This window comes from Taurulus bubalis, assembly GCF_910589615.1.
Source record: "Taurulus bubalis genome assembly, chromosome: 3".
Classification (NCBI taxonomy): Eukaryota; Metazoa; Chordata; class Actinopteri; order Perciformes; family Cottidae; genus Taurulus; species Taurulus bubalis.
In genome coordinates, this window is record NC_136591.1 from 31,406,023 (window position 1) to 31,430,705 (window position 24,683).

General features: G+C 39.8%; 1 protein-coding gene across 1 annotated transcript; it reads right to left on the reverse strand.

The window, feature by feature from the left end:
* Nucleotides 1-8,003: 8,003 nt before the first annotated feature.
* Nucleotides 8,004-24,356, reverse strand: scara3 (scavenger receptor class A, member 3). The gene is made up of 12 exons (XM_079215051.1): nt 24,314-24,356; nt 17,024-17,059; nt 16,555-16,596; nt 16,129-16,248; nt 14,032-14,112; nt 13,355-13,473; nt 12,964-13,208; nt 12,186-12,405; nt 11,684-11,772; nt 11,230-11,422; nt 10,165-10,342; nt 8,004-10,090 (listed from the first exon to the last, which is right to left on the reverse strand). The coding sequence occupies exons 1-12, from the start codon at nt 24,318-24,320 to the stop codon at nt 9,600-9,602; spliced, it is 1,821 nt and encodes a 606-aa protein (XP_079071177.1). The 5' UTR covers nt 24,321-24,356; the 3' UTR covers nt 8,004-9,599.
* Nucleotides 24,357-24,683: the final 327 nt, after the last annotated feature.

Sequence of the window (24,683 nt, forward strand, 5' to 3'; positions counted from 1 at the left end):
TGCTTAATAGTTTTGAAACAATTTTAACAAGAAGATATACATACCACATAATGACGTACCTCCTCCAGCACCGTGGTGTTGAGCATCTTATAGAATCAACCAAAATAAACGGTCCATCATGTGTCCGTTCAGATTTCATTAACGACACATTTCAGAAAAAGAACATCATCCTCATAAAAATCAAAATTGGATTTAAAATTGTACTTCACTGCAGTAGCTAGTGAGTCAGTGGCATCCCGCACATTTAGTTCAAATCATTTTTCCTCTCAAGTCGATGATCAGACGTATTAAGGACATGCAGCTAACACAGACCAGGTGATGTTCTGCACTGAGGTCCCGTGACATGTATTTTTCTATTTTCAGCATGTGCGCTCCAGCTGTTCAATCTGGTGGCCACTTGTGGTCGGGTGTGCGTGAGTTTCGCACAACATGTTTATGATTTTGTGGTTATTTACAGTAAAAGTGCAGAGGATCAAACAGCTCTGACCCCCATTTACTTCACTCATTGTCAAATTAAATACATAGCATTGATGCAAGTATAGTAAATGAATGACACTATGTGGAGATGTTGTTTCCTCTTGCAAACTGGATGTTGCTGCAGGACAAAAAAATGTGATTTGATGTTCAGATGTTCCAGAAAGGGATATCAAATTAATGCATCGTACACAGATCTGCACAAAATACCTGCATGCCTGTGTTTCCACCTAAAACAATAAAACATCCTCTCTGTCCCATATGTGTGTGTGTGTGTGTGGATACATGATCTTGTTTATGTATCAGCCGGTCAGTATTCTGCACCTCTGAAATGAATGACACTGGATCACTCATGTACTCCATCTTCTTGACAGCATAATGAAGCCTCTGGTGGGAGGGAGTGCAAAAAAATGGTGCCGGCCAACATTTCTCGTATTCCTCCTGGAGCATCAGCTAAAGTAGAGGAAGTTTCAGCAGGTTCTACTCGTGACTTCTCGCAGGCTTCGGGGTGAACGGGCGCTCTGGATCAATCACAGATACAAATATCTGAACGCTTTCCAAATGCTAATGGGACCCAGGTCTGCTGGGGCCTCGGAGCAGAGGTTCCTGGGAGTCTGTAAGAGGAATGTTCGGACAGCGAAAAGAGGCTGTTCGGACATGTAAAGAGGGAAGATGTGATTTGTGAAGCAACACAGAAATAATTACCAGCAGGAGAAGTCTTAAAACCTCAGCTTGGGACACAGTGAGCCTTTCTGTACCGTATAGATGTTCAAAGGAAATCCATCACTGTGCAGAATAAAATGCTCTTCTGGTTCTGCATACGTTGAGCCTGCTGACAAACAAACCAAACTGAAAACATTTAGTCAGAGGTAATGAGAGGGTCTCTGTGTTTACATCAGTGAATGAGGGAAGAACGTGTTGGGTAGGTGCGTGTGCGTACATGTTTACGCGTGTCTCAGGCAATGACATTATAAACATCCCATAATTATCTCTGATTGCCCCGGTGACCCCCTGACTCCTACAGCTGCTATCAGAACGTTAAAGGCCCGGTGACATTTATTGCTTCAGCGTAATCTGCTCCCCATGGAAGTGATTATCTGTGCTGAAATGGATTTGTTTACTGTGTCAGGGTTTCACCTTCTAGTGCATTTACACTGCCCAGTACATACTGTCCTGACACCAACACATAACAAGCAAACATCTGGTTCCACTATACACTGAACTACAGCGACCCTCCGAGGAAATCTATGGTTAACTAAAGCTACTGAGAACAAGGTAGTTCAAACTGCTTTGTAAAAAAATAGTATGAAAATTGACAATGTGCATGTGATACAAAATTAGAAGTAAATATAATACACGTAACTTTACTAATTATAGACGGGAGGTGTCAAAAAACATATGCAAGACTCATAACATCACATTATGATGAGTGACGTTATGAAGCGCACATTGATGTGTGTTTCCTTCTCGTTTTCAGTCCATACATGTGTGAATGAAACCCAGACCAAACAAGTAATTTCATGCACATGTGTGTGTCTACTCGTGTTTGTGTTTACTGAGTATGGAAGATCCCAGATGTATGGCAGGTTACGCAACGCAGGGAAGAGGATATTTAAATTAGCAATGTCCAACATTCCTCCTCTGGCAGAGCTGCTGTTCTGAATGATAAAATGATAAAACAGAGCAGAGAGAAGGAGCAGAGTGAAGTGAGTTGAGCAGCTGCACTTCTGTTATTCTAAACACATGGAGAGAAATGAGGGAAGGATTTTATACTGCGGCTCCTCCCAACAACACTGGATGAGGGTTAACCAAGGGTCTGACTGTGTGTCTGTACAGGGTCATGTTTTGGGTGCAGCTTTAAGAGAAACACACCATGTTTTATTAGTGCAAACCATCAAAAGACAGAAAATAGAACAAAAACAATAAAGTTGTTGGTTTTAAAACCAAAACAATGAGTTGAAAGATGCTAAAATGCTCCGTAGAGTCGGGTGTTAATTACTGGTGGCTTTGTCACTCAAGCAGCACCTTACATTATATTAAATAACATTAAGCATGTTGATTAATGCAGCCTGAAAGACACAATCCCATTTGATTGGAAACGCATTGTTGCAAAACTGCTTTTGACCCGAGCACCAGGCTTTGCAGGCTGTCAGAGGACCTTTGTGAGGGCGATTTATAGATGAGAGATGTGTTTTTATTTCAACCAAATAACTGTTTCTCAATGTTGCTCGTCCTCTCGGTTCCCACAGCTGTCTGCCATGTGGGCGCTGCGTGACTCGTACGCACGGTTTTTCAAAACAAGAAAAGCTGCGAGAGAAAAGCCACCAACCCACAACAAGACCACCGTCATATTGCCGCTACATTGCAATGAAAATATTCAGGACCCCGAGGTTTTAGCTATTACTTTCAAAGTTATGCTTGGTAAAGATGAAGAGCAAAGATGAATGGCTTTCCTCTTTTGTGTATAAAATAATTACACGAAAGAGGATGTCAGATGACCAAAAAGAGGATGTCATAAACAAGACATCCATAAACTCTTTTATGGAAATGTTGATAAGAGCGCTGGACAGTTTTTCACTGCTTGTTTTAATATTTGTGGAAAATGACAAAACAAAAATAACAAAGTCAACTGGTTTTCTTACATTTCTAGAATGTCTAAATTGTAGTGATCTTTCTGTTGTTCTTCGAAAGGACATTTTTAATTGGATAAGTCGGCCGCCCTGTGTTGTATAAATGTTCTGATTGACTTCATTACGATTTCCACCAGGCTTCAATAAACGGGGATGAAACATTTGATTGGAATTAGCCTAAATAAAATAAGCATTAAAAAGCTAAACCAGTTCACACGACAGTTTCTGGAGCCAATATGGGACCAATCAATGTGCCAGAAATACAGTGTGGGGGGACGGGGACAAACAGACAATGTTCTCCTGACGCTGACTGCAGACTAATCTTCCTCACCGAACTCCAAACACACGGTAATAATACAAGACCTCATTTTTTTCCCATGCCAAGCAAACAAACATATACTACTTTAATTTGGTCTCTCAATTAAATGTTTGGTTACTTATTGAAATATCTTCAATAGCGTGGAGGAAGCTTTTTCGCAGGCGAGTCATTTTTCCTCGAGTTGAGGAAAACATTCTCAGAGAGCGGATTAAGAGCCGGGCCGGTGCTCAAGGTAAACAGGTGTGTGATGTGAAAATTGCAAGTCTGTATTTTCATACGTCTATTATGTAAGAGGGATGTTTTTTTTTCTTTGACCAGCTCTCCATCATGTCGACGCTATCTTTCCACAATATATATATATATATATATATATATATATATATATATATATATATATATATATATATATATATATATATATATACATATATATATATATATATATATATATATATACATACACTACCATATATTCCATAGTCAGTAAAACAGACATTCAGCCAGTGAAATCTGGCAAAAGTAAACAGACCGGACCGAAGAAGCAGATCTCTAGCAGGGAAGCATGGGAGCCTTTGCAGTAGTAATGATACCACTCTGTCTGTATGTACGGGAGGAAGCCAAGGAGAATTGAATTGAATTGCAGCCTAAGTGCTGGAACTAGTGACGACACCACTAGCCCTCAGCCTCCTCGCTGCGGTCACTGCCAACAGAAACAGCGTCTCAAGCTGGAAGGTCTGTCCAAGCCCCTTTTTTCAAGTCAATATCTTGGAAGTAATTTATTTTTTTTGCCCACACTTGACCATATCAAATGTTCATTTCACGAGGCACTGATAAATTATGCTATTTGGTCTTTTAGGTGTGAGGACTTGAGCATGACCTCGAGCCCAACATGACAATCACAATTTCAGAATTCGTGCCTTTTTAATCACAGGCCCAAATACTTTATTTATTTTTCTTGAGTGACTTGCTGACTCACTACACTCATTGCAGCAGGTGTGAACCCCCCTACACACACACACACACACACACACACACACACACACACACACACACACACACACACACACACACACACACACACACACACATATAGAACAAGTGTGTTTTTACAGCTGTCTATGGTCTATGTAATGAGCTCTTTGGGAGCCTGTCAAGTCAAGTGTTAGCTAATGTCTCAAATTGAGTGTGTAGATGTGCACGTGTGTGTGTGTGTGTGTGTGTGTGTGTGTGTGTGTGTGTGTGTGTGTGTGTGTGTGTGTGTGTGTGTGTGTGTGTGTGTGTGTGTGTGCTGGTCCAGGTTAGGTAATGTCTCTCTGCCCACTCCTGGCAGATTTATTGTCATCATGACTCAGACTATACAACCTGATCTGGTAGTCAAAGTGACAGAAATGTAAAGACAAATCAACTATTCTTTGCTTTTCTCATGGAGATCTGTACATTTTGATCTCATCGAAAAGATTGGTAGAGAAAATCTAAAAAAATAATTAACAAGTCAAAAGCAAGTCAATGTGTATTAACCACCATGTTAAAACTTTACAGAAGAAATAAACATGTCCACAACCTGGAATAAAAAACAGTTTTGGTCTCTATATCTATTACCCTGTTCATGTTTACTATACAGGGGTACATTTTGATGTAACTCATCTTTATTTTGAATTATATTAAAGCTTAAACTTGTGCATAGTTAAGGGCGTGGCCTATTTAAGTTCAGGGGAGTGTCGTCTCAGGTCGCTAGCTGTCTGATCTGCTTCGTCACCCGGGCCCGACCAACGATCCACCTCTTTGCCTATTTTTGGATTAGCCAAGAGGTATAGCTAAAGATAATGGATTTGTCTTGGCAACGAACAAACAAAGTACAGCTGATAGGTATGTCATTCATGAATGTGAGAACTATACCTCTAATTGTTCTTAAGACACCTCATGGTGGGGTTAGAGGAAAAATCAGAGGAACATCAAAGTCAGTAGGATCCATCCTCTGGGGAACGTTATTGAAATTTAAGATTTAAAAAAAAAAAATCATCTCAGGCGTGACATCACTGATTCAGCAGAAATTACTGGTCCTGAGCGATGACTGGGCCAATAAACCATCACTCCATCACCGTACATCACAGTTACTCAATCCACTTCACAGCCAATCAGCCTTAAAGTGTTCATGTGGAAAAGAGGGAGGGAGGTGTTATATCCCGATCATTAATGACTCTCAGAAAAATAAATTCTGAAGTTAGAGCTTTCAGCCTGTTGCTAAGCCCTCTGGGGTAAGAAAATGACCCGTGTGTGAAGCGGTGAAATATATTCCACCTGGGAGAGTCCAGAAAACACATCTGGCCTTTGGGTTTGCTGGCTCAGCCTGGTGTTTTTCACCACAGCTACAGCACACCATGCCCCCACTTCTCACACATCTTACTTCACTTCCTTTGACTCTCATTCTCTCTGTTCAGGTTGGAGATGTTCGTGTTTTAACTTCTCTCTCTTTGCTAAAGTTTCAAAGTATTTACACAACCTTCAGGTTAATTAAACCTTTTCAAAACCGCAAGACGAATACACTGCTGCTTTTCTGAGTCACCAGAAAGACGACACGACAGAGGTTTACATCGTTTTTTCCCCTCTAGGATTAGAGATGCTGAGCCACTATAATAAGTAGGAAAACAATAATTAAACTCCTCCAGAAATCCCCCAGTGAGCTCTGGTCATTTTAAAGTTCTTAAATATACCTTGTAAGTAAGCATGTGGTGTAAACAGCAAACCAAAAATAACAAGTGATTCCTGCCAATGTAAACACTGGTTTGGTTCCCAAGCCCCCTTTTCCCATATTACTCAAGTGGGCCTCAGTTTGATGACAATCTGAAACATGAACCGCTAAATTGCTGGACTGAGTGCTGATGCTAGAAAAGACTCTTTGAAAAGATTAAAAACTGATGGATGAAACCCCCATAAATTAATTATCAAGAACAGGTGTATTAAAGAATCAGGATTAGCCAAACTAAGCTTCAACGTAATGCTCAGAGTTTGGAAAGTTTGTACGAATGTATTGTCATATTTTATCACTATAGCTTTAGTCAATCATTGACTGACACTTTTTCACTGTTTAAGCTGCATTCATTCATTATTTTTTTAAGCCACTTTTGCCAGCTCTAGAACAAGCTGACAAACCCACAGCCCCGACAAATGACTTCTAAGGCTTGTGTTGTATAGCCATGTTTGCCTTTGACTCTGAGCAACTCTAACTACTAATCATCTGCTACAGTTTCAGCCAATCCCTGTCGAGCGCCTGTTCTGCTCCACCTGTTATCTTCCTTGGCTTGAGATCGGCTCAATCACACTTCTGTTAACACAAGCGATGCTGGTGCAGGTGCTGGCGATTAGCTATTAGTGTTCTCACAGTCAAAGGCATGAAGGGCTCTACAAATACAGTAAAAAGTATACTCACACACTGAAAGTTGCAATGAATACACAAAAAAATAAAACCATGTCATAAAACATCATCATAAATAAATAAAATTCCGTTCTTAAAACACGCGAGAAATGTCCAAGGCCAACCAGACGCAAACCCAAAAGATTGATACCAAATATTTCTTCCTTGTGACACTTAGTTCATCCAGTAGAGACTGAGAGCTTTGTTTTCACATCTTAAATATACATCCAACCCTGGTTTTAGGTCTTTGTGTTTAAGTTTACATTCATTTTGACATCATGCGAAGCAAGAGATGTAACCTAAATGCATCTATAGGGTTAAATGACTGTCATCTCCTTCTCTTTTTCACATTTTCCATACATTTTTCTTATTTCTTCCATTGCCCCTTTGCTTTCTCCGACTCTCTTGGGGCTGCATGTGGTAACCTTTCTTATAATGTGGCCTGTCCAATAATTTAGCAACAGTCCGTGATTTATGGGACCACATGTGGGATAGTTGGTCTGCAGGAGGTCTCCCTTAGCACAAGCAGAAAAATTGTGGTAGTCCGAAGGAAGGGTGTCTGACGTATGAATAAAACATTTGAATCAGGACCATATAAATCTCATCCAAGATTTTATATATTCCATATCCTTCATAGATCAGAAACAGCAGCAATTTTACGCCTTTGCATCAGGTTTCTGAGGTGAAAACAGCGAGTGATTTAAAGCAAATGTTCCATGCTCATAACTAATAGTTATGTGGACTGCAGGAATACGGGATTTGGGTGGATTCTTGAAGGAAGTTTTTGTTGGAGATCAGGTTCCTAACATCCCACAACGCCTGTCATGTTCCAGCACTTGAGAAAGTGAAAATATCCGTCAGCTGTAACAGTTTTTCTAAGTTTCGTAATTGTCACATTAAAATATTCTGAAAAGTATATTTAGTATATAAGTAACTCTTATTTTTGATAATCTGTAACCACTCTACTAAATTCTGTGAACGGCAACAAGCACCGAAAACAACAGAGTAAATCTAGACAATCGAATATCTTTTGACTTAGTGGAAGAAAACCCCCCAATTCCTCCTGATGGGAGGGGTTTGACATGTGTTTAGAATTAATGGCTGCTTCGTTTCCCTCAGCGGGCATCAATAGTACTCTGCTTTGGAAGTACAGTAAGAAACCAACAAGTCTGGAAAAAACAAACTTTATTGAAGTTCGATGCAAACCAGTCGCATTTCATTACAACAGACAGGTTTACAAAAATTGTACATTTCCCTTTTTGTAAGTCATTTTTGTTTCTGTGATATAAAAGGTTATTTATGTGTGTATCATAAGACCTAAACCCTCTTATAAGTCAATACTCTGTAATCTTAAGTGTTATAGTAAAGAAATTATAATTTTGTATTACATCACATCATGTTTACAACCATTGTTATTAATTGTTATGTATGTGGTGAATGAGTTTAATTAGCTTCCTAGCCTTCATACCTCATAAAAGGAATGGTTCAATATTTTGTGAAATATACATTTATTTATTTTCTTTCCATGAGTTAGATGAGAGGATTGAAACCACTTTCCAAAGGTGCCTCTAAATCTTACATTTTATCTTGTTTTTATAGTTTTATATTGACAGAAATTCACAATAATTAAGTTACGTCATGTGCTGTAATGAATTCTGATGAATGATTTAATGATTCTGTTTCCCCTTGCTTCCAGTCTGTATGCTAAGCTAGGCTAATCGGCCCCTGGCTTCATCTCAAAGCATACGAGTGGTATCAATCTTCTCATCGAACTCTCAGAGAGAAAGCAAATGAGTGAATTGTCTAAATGTTTTCACAAACACGTCAACAAGAGTTACATTACTTTCTTCATTCATACGGCAACAATAAAAGCAAATCTTGCATACAATGTAAAACAAAGGTCGTCAGAGCAAAGATTTAGAGGCCATGAATTCTGCAAATGTACTTCTTCAAATGCTGATCATAAAATGACAGCTTTGCCCGGAAGATGAAAGACATGTCTTCAGAGTGCCTGCTCTGAAATGCTAAATGCTAAAATGTTCACACTTTAAGAACCAATAAAGTGCCATCCATCAGAAAAGGATGTGTCAATGTGTACATGATGTGAAGAAGTCCTTGTGGATGTAGTTTGAGTTGTCTGGATGGGAGATACCACTACCTTACTCTAAATCCGTGGTTAACAGCTCTCTTATTTATTACACCCCATGAGGTTTTGGTTTGACAAGAACCAAAACAATGTCCTTTGCTTCAAGTACAGTCAATGAGACTACAATAATAGATGTGTTTTTTATTTCTTTATTCCTGTTATTTGATCATCTAATGCATGTTTTTAAAGCTGGTAAAATCGCATACAATGCCATTTATATATGGAGCTTGTTGTCTTTGGGTTTTCTTTGGCCATTATGTACAAGGAGAGGGCCATGAAAAGTAATGAGGCCCATATGTTGTAAGGCAGTTTTCTCCAACATACCACAATATTCATATTCTGTACAAACACGAGCCATTTCACTTCTCAACAACAGTTCAGTTCTGTTTTCTATTTTCTAGATCTTCCTCTTGGTTCATTTCATGTGGCCATGTCATAAAAGCCCCATCTTGAATTAGATTTGTCACATTTGTTCATGAAGTTCTCGATTGTCTTGCATTATTCCATCAAAGTGGATTATTGCATCTCCAGTCACAATGAGTGATATCCCTTTATCTGTCAACAATTCTTCTTTGTACTGGACAAATCACCTCTGAGTCCACGTCTTTGTCTCTCTCTCTACTGTTTCTTGGACCTAGTAGCAGGCGTCACGGTCCGCTGCTGGTTGTTGATTCGTGCATGGGGGTAAGGCAAGCCCGGAGGTCCAGGGGTTCCTGGTGGTCCATGTGGCCCTGCTGGTCCTGGTTTCCCCCTTGCTCCTGTTGGCCCAATGAGGCCCGGTAGTCCTCCCTGACCCTGGATCCCTGGAGGCCCTGCAGGTCCCGAGGTGCCGTCTTTACCGGAGAGGCCACCGTCACCTTTCTGGCCCCTCTCACCACGTGGTCCTGGCGGTCCAAGAGACCCTTTAGCACCTTTGATTCCCACCGCCCCTCTATTGCCACTGGGTCCTGATTCACCTGGTCCTCCTTTGGGCCCAAGCGAACCCTTCTCTCCAGAGGTTCCACGGCCTCCTATAGGGCCTCGGTCACCCTTGCTCCCAGTCAGTCCCACAGGTCCTTTTGAGCCAGTCTCGCCACGGTTCCCTTTGGACCCTGGTGGCCCAGGAGCACCTGTTGAGAGAAGAACGGTGAGGTTGAGTTAAACAATAAAGTGTACATTTCATATATGACAACATCTACTTTACCTTTTAGTATAGTGAAGTTCTTTATGAGCTGGATATGGTTGACATCCACAAGCTTCATCTCCTGCATCACCATGGACAGGTTCCTGATGTCCATATCCAGTTGGACATTCAACAACATGTTTTGCTGTCTCAGTGTGTCCGCCAAGTGGAGGAGTAACAAGACTGTGTTGTTAAGGTTCTGCACAAAAGAAAGGAGGGGAGGATAAATATATCAAGCAAAATGAGAACAGGGAGAGTAGAAGAATGACATGGGGGAGGAGAAATCTGGTAGTCTTCAGTACAGAAAATCTCATCAACAGTTCAGTTACGTGATATGTCATTGATGTCAATAATATAAAGAAAAACAGTTTTAATCTTGTTAGAAGAAAAACTTATTTACTCTTAATCAACTACTGTTTCACAGTTATATTATTAATCATATACTGTGTAAAGGCTTGTGGCTTCTCATTAGACCTACTCTCCTGTTAAAACATACATATGCTTTAACAGTGACCTTCTGATAGTCTTGAGACTATGGATACCTACATGTCTCTGTGTGAAGAACGTGGTGTTCCTTGTTATCATATGACCATGCCGATGCAAGCAAATTTGAAGACGTCATGAGAGCTTCTGTGATTGTTTCATTAATGTATTTAAGAGGTAACTCTCTGCTCATTCATTGAGCAGTCCAGGATACGCAATTGACATATCATGTTGTGTTTCTGACTCTCCTCCTCTTTGCAAAGATTAAATGTCCTGATCAATGATTTTACCACCAGGTGTCGAGTACATTTTTCTATCAAATCTAAATTCAAAGATTTAGCTCGCTAGCTATAGCTAACTTCTTATTTAGTCCTGAAAGATTTAGCTCTATAGCAGCACTTGGGTCATCGGACAAAACACACCTAAGTTAGGGTTAATTCTTATAAAGAAGGTCTGTTTTGACAAAAAGCTGCTCATATACTATAAAACATTTGAAAATATAATCTGTCCCTGTGCAGAGCTTCAGCTCTCAATCAGCATGTTTTGTGTGTATTCATTGATAGAACCGTAGGCAAGAAGACAGAAATCTTCTGTGTTCGCTACCTGGAGGTCTTCAGTGTGTCTGCCCATGCGACTCTGGCAGGACGAGCTCTCGATGTTGATGTACTTGTACATGCTCTGGACGTGGCTGACGGTGGCGTTGATGCTGGAGGAGATTGTATCGATCTCCATGGAGATGGAGTTCAGACGACTATCCAAAGCAGAGAAGCGCTCACCTGTCCGGTTCTCATAGTACCTAAATAGTTGAGGATGGTTAAAGTTATAATTTTTTCCATGAATTATGATACTTCTTATTTCTGTTTGCATGTTTAGTGTGTGTGTTTGTATTATATATTGACTGAGTTGTGGGGACATATGTTTACAATGTCACATGTTACAAGGTAAATTATCTTTTAAGAGCTGAATTTAGGGTTAAGGTCATGTTTTTTGTGGGGGTTGGTTTATGTTTGGGGTTTATGGGGTTAAACCCTTTTGTGCAGTAGTACATGTGTGTTACCTGGAATGGTAGTGAAGGTCATGCATGTTCTCCTCGTGTTCATCCATGAAAGACGTCACATTGTCAAGTTGCATCTGCAGGTTCATCACCTGGAATAAATTCAGATATGTTGTACTTTTTAACCTGTGAGGACCCTCATTAAAGGTGCATTTGTCGGTTGCTGTTCGTAAACACAAGGCATTCAAAGTTTGCCTCTCAAGCCATTTAACAAGCGAGGGAGGGAGGGCGAGAGCAACAATGGCCGAGTGAGCTATAGAGTAAAAAACCTTTGACATACCTTAGATTCTCATAGAAAGCACAGGTAAAAAAAAATATTTAGGGGATTGAAATTACCTGCAGCCAATGAGAACTCCACTTATAACAATTAAAACTCTTCTTTTTCCTAAAGAAATGTTTTCTTTAAATCAGACTTGGGAAAATGCTCATGGGTGTTCTATGCTGCAAACACACACACACACACACACACACACACACACACACACACACACACGCACACACACACCTGCTGGGTGAGGTCGTAGTACACCTCATTTGACATGGACATTCTCTGGTGGTCGAGTACGATGTTGTTTTGGAGGAAGCGCATCGCTTGTGTGGTGCTGCTGGTGTTGGATTTGATGGCGGTCAGAACCTGGCTGTAGTTCAGCCAGTTGATGGTCAACTTCTGGAGGACCAGAGTCTCCTCATCCGCTTTTCTCTGCAGAGCATCTATCCACATTGTACTGGAGAGCAGAGGAAAACACAGAAGATGTGTTAGGTGCAGTGTTTACATTCATTTTCTTTGTTCAAACTGTGTCTGCTGTATTTATATTTTGAATGTACTATAGAAGCAGCCATAGTGTGTGATAAGTATATCATATTATTAAACCACTATTTTAACTATCTATCTAAATAAGTGAAAGAAAAAAAATTGTCCTTGTTAATAAATCATGCACACGTTCAAGATGTTATCATCACCCTATTAAAATTCATAGTATTTAAACAAAACAAAAAAAAAGTATAACTCCATTGTTAACAATCTATAGAAGGTTTTAATCAGCATTAAGTATCTCAGCTGTGCTTTTGTAGTATTTTTTTTAAAATATATATATAGTCTATTTGTCTGGAAAATGTATTTGGGGCTTACATTTATGAAGAAATGCTATACTAGTACTTATCTAAAACTTAAAATATTACTGCATATTACCTGCAACAAGATTCCAGTCACAATAAAGCAGAATAACTAATGTGTCACGTAGTGGATCTCTGTTTTTCAAGTATAAATGCATGTTTTCATTCACCTGAGTGCCACTGTAGTGTTAACCTGCTGTGCCGTGGCCTTGACGTCGTACTGATCCTCCGCCAGCGTCTTCATTTTCTCTTCAGTTTCCTCGATCACGTCCTTCCAGCCTTCAACCCGATCCAGGTATCTTTCCAGCGACTGGTTTAGAAGTTTGATTGACATGAGGTGGTTTTGCATGTCGCGTGTCAGCCGGTTGCTGGTGGTCTTGAGGGTGGCCTGAGTCTGGGAGGCCTGGTCCAGGACCTAGAGGTGGACAGGAATCAGAGAGGCAGAGTTTGTGATCAGAAATGAATGAAGTCAAAGCTCAAATGTGAGGATCTGTTTTCTATCTTTACAAATGAAGTATCTTTGGGTTTTAGACTATTGTCTTGTGATTCCCCACACGGTACCTGCTCCTGTCCCAGTATCATTCTCTGGATGTCTTCAAACTCCCGCTTCAGCCTGCTGATCTCCTCGCTGTACAGATTCACGTCCAGACAGCCAGAACAGTTCGAGGTGGAGCTCAGATCTGAAAGATTGAGTCAGAGAACGAAAAGGAAAGAAGATAAGAGACAGTGAGGCGGATATATAAAAGTTCTAGATGTCTGTACCCGACAAGCTTCTGGTAACCATGTGTGTAAGAGAAAAATATATGTTAAGCTACTCTGACATCACATTGAATCATCCGTACGGCTTCACACTTCAAGAACGACCATAAAACACCTGGTACATGTACAGTATATGTAGGTATATGTTAACAAAACAATCACACCTCAAGGCCTATTTAGTTGCTCTTCAGGTTTGTATCATCTTCCTCAGCAGATGGGAGGTTACTAAATATCACTAAATGTAATTGACACATATATATCATACATGTAAACACATATATATATATATATATACAAATAAATATACATATATATGTACAAGGATTTCTAGTTATTACGCTAAGAACCCTTGAATACTCTTTATTTTCTGTGTGCTTAAGTCTCTTTTTATAGCTTGTTTCTCCATAATTGTGGGTATATGAGGCCATCCAGACTCAATATAAAAAATGACCACTTGTAGGTAAGTTCAGCTACTTTACCCTCTATTCCTTGTTGAACCTTGCTGATCTTCGTGTGGTAGACGGACTCCTCTTCAGACAGGCTGCCAACCTTCCTGAACACTGGAGACATGGAGAAGTTGATAAAGTAAATAAAAGGAAAAATGTTCAAGGGTTGCAAAATTACGTTTTCTTTTTCCTGAGTTCTGGCTTTACGTTTCAGAGAAGGAACACTGCTTTGTTCTTGTGAAAGTCAGGATGGTTGTAAATGCAGAAGAGATACAGAACTGATCATCGTCATTAGTGGTTCAGTGTTAACAGGACATAGGAAGTATTTAAAGGAGTAAAAACAGGAAGTTAAAATTAAAGCCCAGGCAAAAAAACACGTAAAAGTTTTTTATTAGCTAACAAATGGCACCAAAACACGGATGAATGATAGTTTAGCCAGCTGGTCAGGTCCTGCTCTCCCAACATATTTCCCAAGAGAGCAACAACAAGTTAGTGCGTGTGAGTTTGAGAAGTGTGCAAGAGAGTGTTTGAATAATGTGTGTTTGCAGTCCTTTTCAGCATCCTCACTCAGGGGAGAAATGTATGTCCGTTCTGTTGTATGTTTATATAAATGCTTCCAGATGCACATCACATCACCTGCTCCACTAAATTAGCTGCTGTAACAGTGATGCTGAAAAAGGCTCATATATTTTTCTAAATTCTGCAGAGCAATACATAAGCAATATCTGCATGTGTGTAAATCAACCACTACAGACTTCTTCCCATGCATTACCAGCAGTATTTCATTTTTTTTTATTTTGGATGTATAGCATCTTGGCAAAATGTATTTCACTCAAAACAATCCTCCTTTGTTTTGCTCCTCCGGGGAGCAAAGAGTTAAAACAATGTGTACAAATGTATTTTTGCTGAAGAGTGTTTCTTATAAAACGGCTGTTCAGCAGGGAACAGAAAATCAAAGGTTATTATTTTCTGTTTTTCCATGTGCACATGCACTGTTGGGAATTGCCGCCAAGTGAAATATCTGTTCTGTTTACACTTAGGTTGCCAGGGCTTTGGTGTTGTACAGCTGTGCTAGAAGTTGACACAAACAAAAACAAGATTCTGTCTTGCGGTGGGATCACACCAGCCGTGATGACAAAATGTGCCAAGGGCGTAAAGCGGGGGGCCAATGGCTCCTTCTCCTCTTCCTAACACCCTCCATCCTGTGCCCTAGCTCGGAACACAGCCATCTTCCTATGTTTTTGGCCCTATGTGAAACCAAAAATCAACATTGACCTTTTTGAAATTACGTAGCTATGTCAATTTTGTACCTGATAACCATATTTATTTCAAGCCAAACAAATGTTGGCCTACTTATTTTTACCCAACCATGATCTTTTCTTTCCGAAATCTAACCAAGTAGTTTTGTTGCCTAAACCAAAATAGTTTATGTGGTGGTGGCACACCACCAATAGTGTTCCATCAAATGAAACATGTTACTTCAACATCAATTAACAAAACATTCATCCTTCTTGGTCGACAGAAATTTTGTCTTTGTTTCTTCTTCCTCAAACATCCTCGAACAATCATCAAAATGTTCGATAAGGTCTTCACGCCAACCTCTGAACTCCTCTGAATTCCCAACAGCACGTCCACATGTTTCCAGCACATACTGTACATAAGTGAAATATGTATCACACTTCTGGACCTGAATACAAACCTGTTCATGTTATGTGAGATTTTACATCATTCTCACCGAGCCCCATTCTCTCTTTAGCCCATGAGACGTGGGTACGGTAGTAAAAGATGAAGATTTACGACTTTCAAACCCAATAAAATGTTAAGTTAACGTGAAAAGCATCTGTTGGTGCAGAGCAGCTGTCAGGTAAAACATAGCACACGAGGCTCAGGACCACATTCATTTGATCTATGGGAGTTAAATGGGCTGCGTTGTATTAAGACACTTGCGTACAGAGAGAAGTATGACTTTCTTCCCATGTCAAGCCACTTCTTGCTCTATTTAATGCAAAGTTTAAGCATTACTCAGGAAGATAACCTAATTAATGTGTAAGGCTGTTAGTTTGGAGATTAGTGTCTGTGCGAGAGTCAGATAATAAATGTGGTATTTTCGGTTTCGAGACTTTTACACACCCAGCGACGCCAGCACTGCCACAGTAATGATGAGGAATGCAACAAATCCATAGAGGACTTTGACAGCCAGCTGGAGAGAGTGGCTCTGCTGGCACCTCATGCAGCCGCCTCTGCTTCGTCCTGGAGGGACATGAAAAGAATATACACGTAAATAAAAATCTGATCACTATATGTGACTACATTTGATCTGAATAGCTGTTTGGAGATGATACAATATAAATATACTACAATGTAATATTAATACATGTTACGTATAATTTCAAGTGTTACAGTTTAGTGTGTTATACATGTATTCTGCTTTGTAGAGAGAGAATACTGATTATTTTCATCATTAATGAATGTGCCAGCTTTTGGTTTTGAATGACGTGTGTGTGCGTGTGTGTGTGTGTGTGTGTGTGTGTGTGTGTGTGTGTGTGTGTCCTTCACCTCTAAATGAAGGCATCTCCTCCTCTCCAGTGAAATCCTCCTCTAAAAAGCAAGACAAGAAGAACAGATTCAAACATGACCAGGGCTCAACACTAACTTTCTGATTGTGCTCAGATTAAACAAACAAGATACAACAAGTTGTAAGCATTAGACACAATTCCGGGTGGATTTTTACCCAAATCAAGTTACTAAATTAAGTTAATCACTTCCTGCTGTACATACAAGTGGTGTACATGTTTTCATCACACACTCTTCAAGAAAGAAAATAAATGTCCCGAAATGTCGAAAACCAATCAAAGGGATTCCTACACGATCAAGTAAGGGCAGTAACAATCAACAGATTGTGTAAATTCCAAAGTAAAACATCACAATTGACTCGACCATATTCATCATGTGGCTGCTGACGATCGCGTGTAACAAACTGGTTGACATGTATGTTTCTTAGACAATAAAAAACGTTGATCATTACCTTTGAAAAGCTGGTTCTCGTATCCGCCATAGTTGTCTGCCAAAACAGAAAGAAAGACAGAAAAAAGGTATTTAATGGACTGAAACCAAATCTGTTGGCGCCACCAACAGGTTTTATGGCTCTTGTCATAAATCATATAAACTGCTGCCTCACAATCCCCTGCAGCCTCCTCCTGAAAGTTCTGTATTGTATTCAACATGTTCAGTACAATACTGCTTTCTTAGCGCAGTAAAAAGGAAGGTTTTTGTTCTGCTCAAATGTTTTCTCTGAGCTGAGCAGCTTACCCAGAAAACTGCCCACGGTGGTACAAAATATGAGAACAGTTGTTGGTTTTGTGGGAGCATTGTGTGCCTGAGGAAGCTGTCATCACACACTCTTTGACGGAAAAGACTGAAATAAGGTGCACGATGTCCACAGAATTAAACCAGAGGACCTAATTAACCACACAAGGCCTCGAAAAATACATTCACCATCATGTTTTAATGAGTGTATGTGACAGCAATGAACTTACAACACGTCATTAACTGTACAACACCCCACCTGAGGCACTTCATGTTGAGGAAGCACTCAGTCCAGTTGCAGGGGAGGCTGTTTCTGAATGAAAAGAGCTGGGAAACACATTCATATACTCATAAACAAGAAGAAAAAAAGAGTTTTGGCAGGTTGTTGAGTAGCTGACGAAAAGCAGTTGGACTCTGCTATTGGGCCGTGTTGGTACAGCCAAGGGAGCTGCCCTTCAAGCAAACAGTGTCAGACAGCAGAACCATTGCTGTATAATGTCATATACATACACATACTTTACTACTGCAGACTTTCTTCAGTAACTGCACTTGAAAATGAGGACAGCGAAATTACTTTGCAATGACGTTTCGGATTGTGGAAATGTGGAAAATGTGTGGACTGAGTCTAGACAGTCGTGATGTCATTTAAAAGAATATGCCACTATAAATGTAGATTGTGAGTCCACCTGTACGATTTAGGGTGGCCCAGTTTTGCAAAATTAAGTTATTGTTGAAAAATTGGCTTAAACCAATGAAAGAAAACACATGATATAATCTCCAAAAACAATGACGGTAAAGTTTTGATAGTAAAAGTATACTTGGCCTGCAAACCCCACAATGAAGAGAATGTTTATGTCAATCAGCGGTGGATCAGTTGAGGTCAAGTCTGAGTCACACAACTTTGATGCTGACGTAATGATGGAGGGAGGAAAGAGGGAGGGGAAAACAGGAGGAGAGAGATAAAGGATGTGAAACATCGGAACCGAGAAAGACAAAGATCTGCATGTCCACCCCAAATATGTTTTAGCAGAATATTCTGACTCAATCGTTGCTCTGCAGTTGCTTTTAAAACACATGGTGGTTCATGAAGACAAGAGGGAACTCTTACAATGACTGATATCTGAGTTTGTTGATTTGACTCAGGAACATGAATGCAAAGGCAACATCTAGCCAGTTATTCAACTACATCTTTCTGTCCTTTACTTTCTGATGAGGTCATGCTATCTATGATTACAACATATAAAAAATAGCCTGAGCAAATGTTGTGTTGTGCTGCTGACCCCAAACTGGCCAAAAAAATAAGTTTAATGTAAACTCACAACTTCATTTTAAAGCTAGTAGTAGGATACAAAGTAGTTCAAATAGTAACATCACATAACATCATCCTTCTGGGTTTCTGAGTTGTTTTGTCCCATATGGTCTAAATCTTATTTCAGAGACTTTCCCACCCTGATTAAAATACATTCCTGAGGGAAAAACTGAATTCCTCTAATTTGTTGGACTTCTGTGGCATAAAAATGGTCAGATTCAATTGTTCAAATGTCAGCACATTATTTGCTTTTGGAAGCTACAATTCCAAAATATCCCCTTCAGTATCCACCCTCAAATATCTGCCTGCTCCTCGTTTCTCCTTCTTCACCTCCCACCCTAACGTTTTCTTATTCCTCATGTTTTCCTTTTCTCTCTGTGGAAAAACCCCTCATGTCTGTCTCGTTAGTGAGGAAGTAAACCTGTCCAACACCCACAGAGCAGAACTGAGCTGATCTGACAGCAGCACAACACTCTTATACAGTTAGGCAGTGGCAAAACACTGTGAAACTACTGAAACTGTTTGGTTCAGCCTTAATCAGCAGACTCTCGCTTTCTTTGTCAGGTTTACACTTCAATTTGATAATGTTTTAAGTGAGTTTTACTTCATCAATAACTTCATTGGTTAGAAATTTGCTGCAGCCAGCAAAGCATTTACCCACAGATTAAACCAACATAGAGCTTCTGCATGAACCTTTCATGACATGTTTAAAAGATAAGGCACTTCCATGAGTGGGATTGGATCATTCCAAAACACCATTGCAGCAAGGTCTCCATCCTACTGGTTTGTATTTGTGTACTCTCCTTTTTTATAAACAAATTAAGGAGAAAAAACCCTGAGGTTTGAATTAACTGCTGCGAGGTGTGAGAGCGCAAAAAATAAAACCCTGCCTAGCGGTCGCGGAAAGATGATTAACACATTTCTGCCTCACCAATTTGTTTGTATTTTAATCCACCCTTTATTCATTTAAATTACTGTTTAATTTGACCTCTTCAGGGCTTTAACAATTACTGAAATATAATGAGGCATTGGCAAAATTAAGAATATTTATTCAAATTTATAATTTAATCATACGAAGATTTATAATCGAACAATTGACCATGAAGATACACAACATCTGGGACATTATTAAAGCTTTTTCAGTCATGCAACATTTTACCTATAATGCAACTGATATTATAATATGGATTATCTGCAGTTACACTAGGTGTTCTGCAGAAAAGACCAAACCAGACATGTTTTTTGGCTGTTTATCCAGACAGGGAGGCAGACTGAGGATGGAAACATTTGGTTGCGGTTCGTATACACACTGCAGCAAGTGGGGCCTTGTGCTTTGACAAGAAGTAAATATACTATTTGAAGGGCTTGAAATGTAAAATATATTAAACAAAATGTAACAAAACTAGACATTTCCAAGAGGTTTTGTTTCCAAAGGATGTAGTAAGGAACAGTGGATAATTCAACATAAGTACAACAAGGTTGGGAAAGACCATATTTCTATGGGTTACTGGACAAAAAATAATACTGCTGCCTGTCACATAAATACTACAATACTATTAAATGTTATATTTGATGAAATACACTTGATGACCGTAAGTACAGTATGCATGTGGACACCCTAACATTACATCTCCTTGCCAAAATCAGACAAAAGATCTGTACCATGTAATAATAGCTCTCAGCAATTTAAATTTAATAGAGCAATGTTTTGATCTCACCAATCTTTGTCAGGCATTGTGAAATCACATCACAAAGCAGAGCAAGACACAAACACATGTATCACTCAGGTGGTTGTGATATTTATTGTGTCAATCTTCTCTCAGACTTTGTTGTCATTCCTCCAAACCGTTGCCACAAAGAGCTGAACAGCTCGCCTTATATGGCAATTTTAGCGGCGTTGACTATGTCAATGATCAAATCTCAGGAGCGCACCCCTTCTCATGGGCCGCATTCATCAGGCTGAAACTTGTAATCTATCTATCTAAGTGTGTAAGTAAAAAGTAAGAGAGGATGTGAAATAGCATGAGGTTCAACATCTTACTAAAAAGAAATTCACACAATCACAAAATCCTCTAAAAAAATGTCTTTCAAAGCAACCTTATCTTCTTAACTGTTCAGATAGGAGCTTGCAGTGGTTCCAGTCAGTATACTGGACTGTATATTGCTGGTGCAGATGGTATACAGTGGACCGGCCACCACACCTATGAAAATATCAAGGCAAGCAGCAAGTTAAACCAGCACACACAGGATATGAGACAGACATGTTACAGGTTACTTTACAGAGCTTTTCCATACATTTCTGATTGTTTCTAATCAGTTCAATAAGGACACATGTACAAGTGAATGTGGGTTAGTGAAAGTAGGACCAGAAGATTAATGAAGTACAAAAAATAAAAATGAAACTATCCGGATGTTGTTTTTTCACCCTCATGGAGACACTCGTAATTGAGAGTGCAGTTAAATTGTATGGGAATTGGGTTGCCTCCCATCCTCTTTCACCATCGGACTACTTGTGTTTGTGAACTCAATGCCCTGCCTGAGTCAGCAAACCCTCAGCACCACTTCATGTCTGTGGTTGTTCCTCTCAGGGGCTTTTTTGACTTTCAAAACCCCTTTCCCACCCTGTCCCTCCCTTTACTCACCCTCTGGATGAAACGTATGCCAGGAGTAACATGCCTGACATCACTGAATAATACAATTTAACATGGAAACCTTCTCTCCATGTAAAGATGCATATATCAAACATGTGGTGCTGTTCCATGTCCCTGTCTTTAATTTTTTATTTAAAGTTATTTTGACCAGAAAATTCCCCTCAAGACCCTCAGCAACTCCTAGCTTTAAGTGAAACCAGGAGTCCCCAGATGGGCCCTGCTCCAGATCAGAGTGGAGGTCTTGACCACAACTCATAAAGCCAAATGAGCCCCTCTCCGAACCTCTGTTGACATCCAAGCCATTTAGGTGCCCTCTGACTGGAATGTGTGGTCTCCTTCACAAAACTATAAACGCCTGGTATGTGTTTCTGCAGACGGCGAAGCTGAAGTTATAGACAAGTTATGACAAGAACATTTTCTTTTATTGTGGTTCGGCAGTGAAATGGGAGCTTTTCAGAGTCACAATCCCATTAACGCATCATAATTTCTCAGGACTAAAACCAATTTGGACAGCCTGGGTAAGTTTACAGGGGTTCGAGGCCAAAGGGGCGTGTGCACGATTCCCTAATAAACCATCAGTGTTTACTGAAGAGTATATTTGCACATCTGTACATCTACTACAATCTACCCAGTTACTGCCAGGTGTAAACGTTAGCTAACGAAAGCAACAAAAGTAGCGTTTACTCGCTTGTTTGTTCCGATTGACGAGGTAATGGGTCAAAAAATGGTCTAAATTGATTGTGATACAACTGTAACTTCCTGTTACATAGTTGATTGTTTTTATGGTGTTACCTGAATCACTACTATGAAAGATAGGAAGACATCTTGGACAGACTTTTCACATATTTAGCCGTGGATTTATGAATACCTGCCAACCCAATAGTTGGTTTGTGTGCACGCACGGACATTGCTATGTTGAAACAGAAAAACTGTTGACACAAAGTTAGAGGCAGAACATTGTCTGGAAAATCATTGTGTTCTAGTATTAACAAACCAAGCCAAACTACACAGAAGTATGTGCGCAAAAATAAATGAAAAAGTGTACACTGCGTACAGAAAGAACAAATCAAGATGACATCCTCCCCGTTCTCCTTTTAATCCAAATTCAAAATGCTTTGACTGTAAATGTGTAACGCTGGCACAGCAGAAGTGGAATTGAAAACAACAAAATCTCTCTGTCTGTACCTCCCTTTCTCTTCTCCCCTTCCCTCACTCTTTCCTTCTCCTCTGCCAGCCATACACCTGCCTCAGCTCCTCTGACTCCCACTCCCACCCCCACCTCCCCTACAGCCCTGAGAGGAATGTATGAGGCAGCATGTTTAGATCAGGTCGGGTAGAGCTGGAAACCACATTAACAGACCTCCTGTATTGTTCTCTGGGAGCTGTATATGTTCTTTCGGAGTTAACTTTCTGTATCGACTCACTGTTCAATGCAGCATCTCTCTGCTCAACAGGAGCAGAGACACAATGTTCTGACTGAAATATTTGTTTAATTTGGTTTCCTTTTGTTTTTTTCTTGCACGCTTTCCTTAATTTCCTGTAATTGGTCATGTAAAATAAAATCCAAACACACACTCCCAGCTTTCTGAAAAACAGTACTAAAATCCAAAAACCCATATCAAGCAACTGCATTATAACCTGCATCTAAATATGTTTTATAACGTGTTGTTCTCACAACCACACTGCAGAGCCTACATCAATACAGCATCCTTTTTTTTTTTTTTTCCTGCAGAGAAAGCCGAAAGCAATTTCTCATTTCAAACGTCAGTTTATCCGGCTGAATTGACAAATGTTGCTCGCAGACTTTATAGGCTGGAGCTCGCTATGAAGCTAAAGTGAGAGAAAACTTAGTCTACAGACTTTTCAATAATTCAAGCTGACGTATTTTAAAATGAGAACCCTATAAAAGAAACCTAAATATGAACTTGCTGACCACTTATGAAATCGTGCTAAAAGCCTGAAGCTAAAGCTACGCCCTCCGCAAAAAGATCTATGTAGATCGCAAACTAACACTAAATAAAGAAACAGCGTTGTTATTGTATTGCAGTGTGAAGCTAATTTGTTCTCGTAAAAATAGTTATTATAAAGAAAAATGTAATATTGTGTAATTCTAACTGATCCAGATTCACATTTACATTTAACATTGCAAGAGGCTGTTAGGATGATGACTAAACAATCAGCTGGCGGTAACGTTGGCGTGTGTTGCTGGACTGTAGTTACCGTTGCTAAGCTATGATTGGATAATTGCTGTTTAGGTTCAGTGTAGTCTATTAAAACAGCCCTCAAGAGAAACACCATCAAAACAAAAGCAAAGGAAAGAGGCATCAAGTTGTGTAAAAGAAAAAAGAGTTTACTTTGATTTAAGTTAACAATAATAAATACTGGAATGTGGCCATCATATATGCCAATTACAGTTGGTAATGAATATGTCAACACATGTTATTCATATTTTCAAGCTGCTACCTCACGTGATTTATTCCTCCTTCTCATTTCCTTTCTTTCCCACTGTAACCTCCCATCTCTGTCCGCCTTCCACTTCTTATACTATATATGTCTGGGAAGCATGCATGAGCCCCGGCCCCCTTCAAAGCCAGTGGCAGCTCTCCTTTCATGCCATGTTGTGAGAAAGCTCAAATTCAGATGTTATGTTTTCATTCACCCTCTTTTAAAGCGGCAGATTGGCAGGGCCAGGGAACATTTTATGTTTCATGAAGCGGTGCTGCGGTGTGTGCGCGCACACGCATAGAGATTTAAAGCTGACTGATCAAAGTCTCACATCCAAGAACAACAAACCGGCACTCTCTCAGGATCCACAGTGCCAAGATTCACAGCAGATGAGAAGCATATGTGGTCGCTGGGTCTCTGTGCAGGTGCCTGCCTGAATGCCACAATGACGGATACTGTTCCTGTCTCTATTTTGAAGTATTTGTAATAGTGGAAAATGCACCGAGGTGTTTTTGCAAGAATAGAGAGTAGGAAGATATAATTCACAGGTGCTCAGAATTCACACAATACAATAACCCTGAAGAAGTCAGAGAAAGTACTTTACCTTTCATGATTCTTCACTTAAGAATCCTTTACAAACAAGTTGTGGTCTAGTTTGCTGATGTTCAACTTGGCTGTGGTAATATGGCAGTCCTCTTCAATTGTTTTACACAAAGCAAGTGTCCAGGAACAACAAAGGTAGTCAGCAAGGTAGCTTTGAGGTGCCAGCAAACTCATCCGTGAAACATTTTCCAGTTTTGCAAAGACAGAAGAAAGCCCAAAAGTCCCAAAATGTCTTAATTCCACATCTGTAAATAAAAAGCGAGGACTTCAGGTTTTAGCCAGATTGGATGTTCTTCCATGTGGGCAAAATGCAAATGCACCTGTGCAACCTAAAAAACTGTCTGATGTCTATATTACTTCAAATATTCTTG